The sequence below is a fragment of the Trichomycterus rosablanca genome, chromosome 3, assembly GCF_030014385.1.
Source record: "Trichomycterus rosablanca isolate fTriRos1 chromosome 3, fTriRos1.hap1, whole genome shotgun sequence".
In the NCBI taxonomy this organism is placed as follows: domain Eukaryota; kingdom Metazoa; phylum Chordata; class Actinopteri; order Siluriformes; family Trichomycteridae; genus Trichomycterus; species Trichomycterus rosablanca.
The window spans coordinates 19221576-19234118 of NC_085990.1; the positions used below are offsets into that span (position 1 = coordinate 19221576).

The 12543-nt window shown below is 34.5% G+C and overlaps 1 protein-coding gene across 1 annotated transcript in view; it reads right to left on the bottom strand.

Annotated features, from left to right (window-relative positions):
* kcnn4 (potassium intermediate/small conductance calcium-activated channel, subfamily N, member 4) overlaps positions 1-12543 on the bottom strand; it is a 73879-nt gene that overhangs the window by 20930 nt on the left and 40406 nt on the right. Inside the window, exon 2 of the mRNA XM_062991637.1 lies at positions 10363-10458. Within this exon, the coding sequence (XP_062847707.1) occupies positions 10363-10458 (96 nt within the window). The remainder of the gene's footprint in view (positions 1-10362; positions 10459-12543) is intronic.

The window sequence follows — 12543 nt, forward strand, 5'->3', positions numbered from 1 at the left end:
CTAAATAATTTCTAATTATACCTCAGCTTCAGCATACGAACAGATGACCTTACATTTTTATTAGGAATTTCTAAATAATTTCTAATTATACCTCAGCTTCAGCATACAAACAGATGACCTTACATTTCTATTAGGACTTTCTAAATAATTTTTTTTTTTCCCCTTTTTTTCCCACCAATTTTTCTCCCCCTAATCTAGTCATGTCCAATTACCCTGATTGCGTCCTCTATACTGATTCGACCCTTCACCGACTGAGGACGCCTCTCAACTGACATACGCCCCCTCCAGCACGTACAGTCAGTACAGACTGCATTTTTCATCTGCATGAGTCAAGTTCATACACTGACGGGCATTGTGTACGGAGGGCCACACCCCCATCAGCATTATTCCTCAGCCCTGTGCAGGCGCCATCAGTCAGCCAGCAGGGGCCGCAGTTGCACCAGTTATGAGGATCTATGATCCGAAATTTTACCCCTATGAACAACAGCCAATCGTTGTTCATGCAGCCGCCCAGCCCAGTCGGAAGGCAGACCTGAGATTCGATACGATGTATTCGAAACCCCATCCCCGCTGCGCCACCTGAGTGGCTAATAATTTTTAATTATACCTAAGCTTCAGCATACAGACAGATGACCTTACATTTTTATTAGGAATTTCTAAATAGAGGACGGCATGGTGCACAATGGGTAGCACCTTTGCCTTACAGCAAGAAGGTCCTGGGATGGATTCCCAGGTGGAGCGGTCTGGATCCTTTCTGTAAGGAGTTTGCATGTTCTCCCCGTGTCTGACTGGGTTTCCTCCGGGGTGGTCCGGTTTCCTCCCAAAGTCCAAAGACATGCAGTCAAGTTAAAAGTTCCCCTAGTTATGAGTGTGTGTGTGTGTGACCTATCTGGTGTGCTTTCTGCCTTTCTAGCAGTGAATTGTACCCATTGTGACCCTAAGTAGGATAAAGCAGTGGTAAAACAGACAATGAATGAATGAATAAATGAATTTCAAAATTGAACAGAACTGAAGTGAAATGATAGGCAGTTGTAGCCTAGCGGTTAGGGTACTGGACTACAGAGGTGGAAAGAGTACTAAAATATTGTACTCAAGTAAAAGTACTATTACTTTGATGATTTTTTACTTAAGTACTAGTAAAATTACTAGTCTAAAAATCTACTCAAGTAAAAAGTAAAAAGTAACTCATTTAAAATGTACTCAGAGTAAACGTTGCTTCGTTACTTTTTTAACAGAAGGAGGGACATCATTTTCCAACAGAAGTTCATAGATGAATGATACAGCAGACTACACACAGATCACCAGCATGCAGTGCATATTAGCAGTTCATGTGTGGATTTAACCACTCTACACACCTAACAGACTGCAACTGCTGTTATAAATTCAAAACAGCATTATTTCTGTTTATCCTCAATAAATCGCTGTTTAAAGTTAGCATTATTTTATAGCTTGTTGGACTTGACGCTAACTAACTTGGTTCAGGTCAATAGTGTCAACTAGGGTTGCCAACTTTCAGAACTGGAAATAAGGAACACCCTGGGCTGGCGGGTTGGTGGCATGATCAAAATCAAAAACAAACCAGCAGAATCTCACAATCACATTCATGCTGTCCGTTTTACTTAAATAAATACTCAAATAAATGAACATAAAAAATCACAATATTTCATATTGCTTTGCTATTGTTGCAAAATGAAAGCGTACCGTAAACAGCAGAACCGCGACGTAGATCAATCACACAGCAGCAGAAAATTATAACCACTTATCTGCTTACCTGATCTATATCCATGTGTTGTTCTATTAGGGATATAATCCACTTTATATAAGACCATCTTGTATGTTTCCAGAATATTTAAATCCATACCCAACTGTTTTATCCACCTAACTAATAAAAACTATTGTAGATCATTTATTCTCTCGGCTTTCCCAGTAAAAAGCTTAAATTGGTGATTCGTTCACTAAACTGTCATTTATACAACAACCAATGAAGAAAGAGATTGAAATTCCACCCAGAATGTAAATTCTGAAGCTCTGATTGGTTTATACATCTGAATCTCTTTACCAAATGAACCGATTCATAGAGTTGTTTATGCAAAACATCATAATGAAACGGAGTGAGTCGTTTCTGACTCGTTAACTCAGTGATTCAGTTCGCAAGCGCTACTTTAAAGAACAATGTCGTAAATGCTCAGCGGGCCGGATCAAACAGCCTAACGGGCCGGTTTGATGTCGAGTTTTTTATTGTTTTCTTTTTTTTTTTTACATTTATTTAAAATGTAGCGAATTACAATTCTTAATACAAAACATACTTAAGTAAAAGTAAAATTACTGGTTGTAAAATCTACTTTTAAAAGTACAAGTACACAAAAAACGACTCAATTATAGTAACGCGAGTAAATGCAATTCGTTACTTTCCACCTCTGCTGGACTAGTAAGTAAAAGGTCGCTGGTTCAAGTCCCACCACTGCCAGGTTGCCACTGTTGGGCCCCTGAGCAAGGCCCCTAGCCCTCCATTGCTTAGACAATATACTGTCACAGTACTGTAGGTCGCTTTGGATAAAAGCGTCTGCTGAATGCTGAAAATGTAAATGCTGTGTTTGCTTTTCACCCCCTAAAATGAGACCTGCTCAGAAAATGTAAATTTTTATATGTCTGTACATAAAACATTATGACTTGGGGATCATCCAGGTGCTAATTTGCTTATGTTAAAATAGCACTGAAGTTCCTCATTGCTAGGAGTGGTTTTCTTTCTAGCTATTCTCCCATGAATCTCATTTTACCTTTTATGTTTTCAACTTGTATTTTTGTATTTTATGTTTTAAACACTAGTGGCATAGTGTGTAATGAGCTAAATTGACAAACCAATTTAATTTATTGAACTTGTTTAAGGTAACCAAAAAAATCAATCACTTATAAGGGCCTCATGAATTTATTTCTTAAATGTACAACCCCTAAAACAGAAAAAGTTGAGACATTATGGAAATGCAAATAAAATAAAAATGCAAATGCTAACTACTGTTACTACTAAATCCTCTACTTTTACTTATACATCTACTATTACAACTACTGTTACTACTAAATTCTCTACTATTACTTATACATCTACTATTACAACTACTGTTACTACTAAATCCTCTACTATTACTTATACATCTACTATAACAACTACTGTTACTACTAAATTCTCTACTGTTACTTATACATCTACTATAACAACTACTGTTACTACTAAATTCTCTACTATTACTTATACATCTACTATTACAACTACTATTACTACTAAATCCTCTACTATTACTTATACATCTACTACTACAACTACTGTTACTACTAAATCCTCTACTATTACTTATACATCTACTATTACAACTACTGTTACTACTAAATTCTCTACTATTACTTATACATCTACTACTACAACTACTGTTACTACTAAATTCTCTACTGTTACTTATACATCTACTATTACAACTACTGTTACTACTAAATCCTCTACTGTTACTTATACATCTACTACTACAACTACTGTTACTACTAAATCCTCTACTATTACTTATACATCTACTATTACAACTACTGTTACTACTAAATCCTCTACTATTACTTATACATCTACTATTACAACTACTGTTACTACTAAATCCTCTACTATTACTTATACATCTACTATTACAACTACTATTACTACTAAATCCTCTACTATTACTTATACATCTACTATTACAACTACTGTTACTACTAAATCCTCTACTATTACTTATACATCTACTATTACAACTACTATTACTACTAAATCCTCTACTATTACTTATACATCTACTACTACAACTACTGTTACTACTAAATCCTCTACTATTACTTATACATCTACTATTACAACTACTGTTACTACTAAATCCTCTACTATTACTTATACATCTACTATTACAACTACTGTTACTACTAAATTCTCTACTGTTACTTATACATCTACTATTACAACTACTGTTACTACTAAATTCTCTACTGTTACTTATACATCTACTATTACAACTACTATTACTACTAAATTCTCTACTATTACTTATACATCTACTATTACAACTACTGTTACTACTAAATCCTCTACTATTACTTATACATCTACTATAACAACTACTGTTACTACTAAATTCTCTACTGTTACTTATACATCTACTATAACAACTACTATTTCTACTAAATTCTCTACTATTACTTATACATCTATTATTACAACTACTATTACTACTAAATCCTCTACTGTTACTTATACATCTACTATTACAACTACTATTTCTACTAAATTCTCTACTATTACTTATACATCTACTATTACAACTACTATTACTACTAAATTCTCTACTATTACTTATACATCTACTACTACAACTACTGTTACTACTAAATCCTCTACTATTACTTATACATCTACTATTACAACTACTGTTACTACTAAATCCTCTACTATTACTTATACATCTACTATTACAACTACTATTTCTACTAAATTCTCTACTATTACTTATACATCTACTATTACAACTACTATTACTACTAAATCCTCTACTATTACTTATACATCTACTACTACAACTACTGTTACTACTAAATCCTCTACTATTACTTATACATCTACTATTACAACTACTGTTACTACTAAATCCTCTACTATTACTTATACATCTACTATTACAACTACTATTACTACTAAATCCTCTACTATTACTTATACATCTACTACTACAACTACTGTTACTACTAAATCCTCTACTATTACTTATACATCTACTATTACAACTACTGTTACTACTAAATCCTCTACTATTACTTATACATCTACTATTATAACTACTATTACTACTAAATCCTCTACTATTACTTATACATCTACTATTACAACTACTGTTACTACTAAATCCTCTACTATTACTTATACATCTACTATTACAACTACTATTACTACTAAATCCTCTACTATTACTTATACATCTACTACTACAACTACTGTTACTACTAAATCCTCTACTATTACTTATACATCTACTATTACAACTACTGTTACTACTAAATCCTCTACTATTACTTATACATCTACTATTACAACTACTGTTACTACTAAATTCTCTACTGTTACTTATACATCTACTATTACAACTACTGTTACTACTAAATTCTCTACTGTTACTTATACATCTACTATTACAACTACTATTACTACTAAATTCTCTACTATTACTTATACATCTACTATTACAACTACTATTACTACTAAATCCTGTACTATTACTTATACATCTACTATTACAACTACTTTTACTACTAAATCCTCTACTATTACTTATACATCTACTATTACAACTACTATTACTACTAAATCCTCTACTATTACTTATACATCTACTATTACAACTACTATTACTACTAAATCCTCTACTATTACTTATACATCTACTATTACAACTACTGTTACTACTAAATCCTCTACTATTACTTATACATCTACTATTACAACTACTGTTACTACTAAATTCTCTACTGTTACTTATACATCTACTATTACAACTACTGTTACTACTAAATTCTCTACTGTTACTTATACATCTACTATTACAACTACTATTACTACTAAATTCTCTACTATTACTTATACATCTACTATTACAACTACTATTACTACTAAATCCTGTACTATTACTTATACATCTACTATTACAACTACTTTTACTACTAAATTCTCTACTGTTACTTATACATCTACTATTACAACTACTGTTACTACTAAATTCTCTACTGTTACTTATACATCTACTATTACAACTACTATTACTACTAAATTCTCTACTATTACTTATACATCTACTATTACAACTACTGTTACTACTAAATCCTCTACTATTACTTATACATCTACTATAACAACTACTGTTACTACTAAATTCTCTACTGTTACTTATACATCTACTATAACAACTACTATTTCTTCTAAATTCTCTACTATTACTTATACATCTATTATTACAACTACTATTACTACTAAATCCTCTACTGTTACTTATACATCTACTATTACAACTACTATTTCTACTAAATTCTCTACTATTACTTATACATCTACTATTACAACTACTATTACTACTAAATTCTCTACTATTACTTATACATCTACTACTACAACTACTGTTACTACTAAATCCTCTACTATTACTTATACATCTACTATTACAACTACTGTTACTACTAAATCCTCTACTATTACTTATACATCTACTATTATAACTACTATTTCTACTAAATTCTCTACTATTACTTATACATCTACTATTACAACTACTATTACTACTAAATCCTCTACTATTACTTATACATCTACTACTACAACTACTGTTACTACTAAATCCTCTACTATTACTTATACATCTACTATTACAACTACTGTTACTACTAAATCCTCTACTATTACTTATACATCTACTATTACAACTACTATTACTACTAAATCCTCTACTATTACTTATACATCTACTACTACAACTACTGTTACTACTAAATCCTCTACTATTACTTATACATCTACTATTACAACTACTGTTACTACTAAATCCTCTACTATTACTTATACATCTACTATTACAACTACTATTACTACTAAATCCTCTACTATTACTTATACATCTACTATTACAACTACTGTTACTACTAAATCCTCTACTATTACTTATACATCTACTATTACAACTACTATTACTACTAAATCCTCTACTATTACTTATACATCTACTACTACAACTACTGTTACTACTAAATCCTCTACTATTACTTATACATCTACTATTACAACTACTGTTACTACTAAATCCTCTACTATTACTTATACATCTACTATTACAACTACTGTTACTACTAAATTCTCTACTGTTACTTATACATCTACTATTACAACTACTGTTACTACTAAATTCTCTACTGTTACTTATACATCTACTATTACAACTACTATTACTACTAAATTCTCTACTATTACTTATACATCTACTATTACAACTACTATTACTACTAAATCCTGTACTATTACTTATACATCTACTATTACAACTACTTTTACTACTAAATCCTCTACTATTACTTATACATCTACTATTACAACTACTATTACTACTAAATCCTCTACTATTACTTATACATCTACTATTACAACTACTATTACTACTAAATTCTCTACTATTACTTATACATCTACTATTACAACTACTATTACTACTAAATCCTCTACTATTACTTATACATCTACTATTACAACTACTATTACAACCAAATCAACTATTTCTACTACAACTACATCTACTATTACTTATACATCTACTATTACAACTACTGTTACTACTAAATCATCTACTATTACTTATACGTCTACTATTACAACTACTGTTACTACTAAATTCTCTACTATTACTTATACGTCTACTATTACAACTACTATTACTACTAAATTCTCTACTATTACTTATACATCTACTATTACAACTACTATTACAACCAAATCAACTATTTCTACTACAACTACATCTACTATTACTTATACAGCTACTATTACAATGACTGTTACTACTAAATCCTCTACTATTACTTATACATCTACTATTACAACTCTATTACAACCAAATCATCTATTACTACTACTATGTCTACTATTACTTATACATCTACTATTACAACTACTATTACTACTAAATCCATTAATGTCTAAACCATGGTTCAGATACATGCACTAATTATTCACAACTGGCCTTCAACCATTCTCTTCTAAATCTGTAAATTCACATGCACAATTACACTATATGACTAAATGGTCAGTGTGTGGCCCCTGACAATAAGTGTGTTGGACATCTCATTCTAAAGCCAATGACATTAAGAAGTTGTTCTTCATTTGCAGTAATAACAGTACACAATCTACTGTGAAGGCTTCACAATTTTGGAGTGTGCCTACGTGTCTGTGGCCATTAAGGCCTAGCTTACAATCAAAGTTCCAGTTCACTACAGAGGTGTCCTACTAGACCTTGCCTTGTGCACAAGGACACAGTCATGCTAGACAAGAAAAGGGCCTTTTTCAAATTGCTGCCACAACATTGGATTTGAATTTATATAATAATATACAGTCAGCAAATCAAACCACAGTGACCTTGAATAGGATAAACGATGGTAATAAAGACAATGAATAAATGAATTAATTTATAATTAGTCAAAAGTCCTAAACGCTAGGCCACCACTGCAAAGATTCATATACAAATTCAACTCTCAATAGACCACTGAAGTCGTGCGTCATTCTGTAGTCCTCATTACGCTCATATTTGGAGACCCGGGTCTAAACCCAATTTCCTATGGCAAAAATGAATGGGCGGGGGGGAATCCTCTGAATTACAAGGTTGTTAAAGGGTCGTAATACTAATAATGCTACACGAAAGCTAATGCTACTGCGCATTAACTAGACGTCACTGAACTACAATGAGCAGCCCGCAATACCTCCAGTTTGGTGACTGCAACCAAAGGTGTAACACCCAACCATCCTTGATTTCTATTTTAATGTAGCTAGCTACTAAAAATATAAACTAAAACTTGTGAATATCACTGCACTGTTACACTGGTGAATCGCGCTGCTTCGTGCGGTTATTTAAGAGGCTTATAAAAGAAAAAATTAAGAGGCTTCCAGTCTAGTGACATCAATTCAGTGCGCAGTAGCATTAGCTTAGATGTACAAATATTCATATTTTGACTCTTTAACGACTTCATAATTCAGAAGATCCAGTGATAATAGACAGAAGAATGTCCATAAAACAAAATACAGTATAACAGCTTTGGAAAAATTTTTATGACTACAGGATGCGAGAGAGGCAATTTTGACATCTCCATTCATTTTTCCCAATCCAAATTTCTCTTAGACCCGGGTTACCAAATATGGGCATAGCAACATGGCGTGGACTACAAAATGACGACACGACTTCAGTGGTCTATGGTGACTCAGTGGCCTCTCTCAGCCAGTCATGGTTTCAGGCAAGCAGCAGGGGTCAATAAAGTAAATAGCTAAAATAAGTCAAGACTCAAAAATAGGACTTATGCTCATTCTTATGCTCTTTAAGTAACTTTTCTACATTACAGACATGTCAAGATGTTTTTCATTTAATAAAGCCTCAAGCCTTGTTGATATACCGTAGCTCAGTGGTGTATTTAATATTTTAATGTTTTTTTTTGCATCCCTCTTTCATGACCTCCCTTGCTGGCAGCTAATTTGATGCAATCAAAACAAGTTGCTATTCAGTTATACTTCATGTTGCTTGTGGCTTGGTTTAATGAGTGCAGTCAAACTACCTATTTTTACAGTCTTACATAAAGCTTAGTACATCTTTGTCAAATTCAATTTGTCAACTTCGGATGTATTAAAAAGTTACCTATTTTATTAATGAATGAATGAATTAATTCATTGTATGTTTTAACTACCAATGCTTTAACCTGGTCAAGGTTGTAGTGGATCTGATTCGTTGGACGAAAGGCAGGAAACACCCCAGACAGGTCGCCAGTTCACCACAGGGCAAACACACACACACACACACTTAGGGCAAATAGTAGCTACAGTTAACCTGACTGCATGTGTTGTGGACCTGTGGGAGGAAAATGGAGCACGCAGAGGAAACCCATGCAGACACAGGGAGAACATGCAAACTCCACACAGAAAGGAATCGAGACCAGGCCCTTATTGCTGTGAGGGTAAAGTGAGACTCACTGTGACACCATCCCCTTTTTCTCCCTTTTAGCGCGTCCAATTGCCCGATTGCGTCACGCTTCCACTCCACCAATGCCGATCACCACTCTGATTCAGCAGAACGAAGCTAACCCACACCCCCTTCCGACACGTGGGCAGCAGCCAGATGCATTTTGTCACCTACACTTTGACGAGTGCAATGCAGATCCGCACATTGTGTACGGAGAGACACAACCTGACAGCACTCTTTTCCCGTCTCTGTGCAGGCGCCATCAATCAGTCAGCAGAGGTCATAATTGCATTAGTTATGAGAGAGACCCATATCCGGCTTTAATACCCCACCCCTGTCTGAACAACAGGCCAATCGTTGTTCATGTGGCTGCTCAGCCCAGCCGGCAGGCAGAGCTGAGACTCGATACGATGTATTCGAGATATCAGCTCTGGTGTTCAGCGTGTGTTTTAACTGCTGCACCACCTGAGCGGCCATCAGTTGTTTTAATCAGATTTTAATTACTTGCTTCCCTGCTTAAATAAACAGACTAAGGCACCCGGTTTGTTATGGTATGGCGAAACCTGTCCCATATTGGGATAGGAGATCAAAGGGTATCACTTACCCGGATGTCTTTATAATGGAAGGCGATTATTAGAATGAGTAGACAGCCAGTGGAGAAGCTGATGAGGCAGTTTATGGAGAGGGCATAGATGGACCCCTAAGAAACAAAGCAGTGAAGAGAGAAACAATAAATTGCATTAAAAACAAACAAAGAGGTGTTCACATCTGCTTACATTTTTTATTATGACATCTGAATATTTAACTGCAGTGGAATTAAATACATTTATTCTAATAAGCTTGTTATGATCTTGTCCTTTATGTTACCAAAACATCTGTATACAATCTACATTCTGAATGCTGATCCAGCTCTGCTCATGTTATTCACACTGTACACCAAAAGTATGTAGACACCCCTTTTAATATGTTATTAAGTTGTTATTAGCATGTCAGTTAAGAGTTAAAAATATTTTGCATTCCTTTTCCCAAACCTCCCTTGTTAGCAGCTATCACGGGGCTAGTCAAAAGAAGCCGTTCTTGATCTTTCAAGACTTTCCCATGGGTGAACTAGACATATCAATCCAGCTTAAAGTCGAATGTCATATTTTGTTGATTTTGCACATGGAAATATGTTAACACACTGATTATTTATTAATTAGGATTTTAACGTCATGTTTTACACACTTTGGTTACATTCATGACAGAAACAGTAGTTACTCGTTACACAAGATTCATCAGTTCACAAGTTAAATATCAAACACAATCATGGACAATTTTGTATCTTCACTTCACCTCACTTGCATGTCTTTGGACTGTGGGAGGAAACTGGAGCTCCGGGAGGAAACCCACACAGACATGGGGCGAACATGCAAACTCCACACAGAAAGGACCACCCCACATGGGGTTCAAACCCAGGACCTTCTTGCTGTGAGGCGACAGTGCTACCCACTGGGCCACCGTGCCACCCTAACTTCTGTGCGCATTTAGGTGCACAGCTTTTGCATTTAGCATGCTATAAACATTAACTGATAGCATTTGGGATCCCAAATTTATTGTAAACATGGATATATATCCCCAATATGTTACATTTAGTAAATACACATTACTTACATAATACACAGTAGGTGCCCAGGTGGCACAGTGGGATATTCCGCTTGCACACCTGCACTGAGTTTCTGAACTCCTCGGTTCGAAACTCAGGATTGCCACCGGTCGGCTGCGCGCCATCTAGCGGGCATAATTGGCAGTGCCTGCAGCAGATACTAATTGGCCACCGTATCTGCAGGGTGGGGGCCGGACTATGTGTGGGTGGGTGTGTCTTCTTACACATATATAATTTATATAATTTATTAATTACTATCCCAACTTTTTCTGATTTGAGGTTGTAAATTTAGTGCTAATTCCTCATTATTAACTGACGCCAGGGCTTCGGCTACTTTTGTAAATGATATTTCAATTGTTTATTGAGTAGTACTAGTACTGAAAACTAATGGCAACTTGATGTGTCATTATGATTTGATTTTGCAGAGGAATGTTAATGATTGACCAACAAATACGTCATTGTTCAGTTAATGCTCTCGGTTAAAAATGCTATTTAAATTCATTTCCAAGCAGCTGACACTTGATCTGAATTGAAAGTGCTCTCTTTCACACCAAACTGAGACTCCTGATGCGCATGTATTTCTGAGGACAAACATAAGCTGTTTTGTGTCAGCATGTGGATATTTTGCTTTGTGTTTCATGTATAATGATAAAACTCTTATTATAATGTTAAATTAACTACACTAGTAACGTCAGGAGCTTTAATATGTCAACTGTGTCTTTACACATTGACCGGTCAACATACATGTTGATATCATATCTAGTAAAAACACCAACATCTGAATCCAGAGCTGAAGCATAGTCATGGTCCTCACTGAGTATATCAGCCTCCTTAACAGGTGTGCCATCCTCCTCTGGTCGCTTTCTCCTCTCCCAAACCTCCGGTCTTGAAAGTGGGACTGAGAAATTGTTCCACTCAAACAACGCCGGAAATGCTCTCTTCTTTAAGAGCTGTCATTATTTTTCACAATGTAATATACAATGAACAATTCAAATATCTTTAACTAGCCAAAGCCCTGGTATTTGTTAATAATGAGGAATAAGCCCTAAATTTACTTAAATTTTGTGTCTAAATTGCTTAAACTTTGTGTCAACAGTTTGAAAAAAGGCTCTATGATTGTGTCTTCAAAATCATTCGCACCCA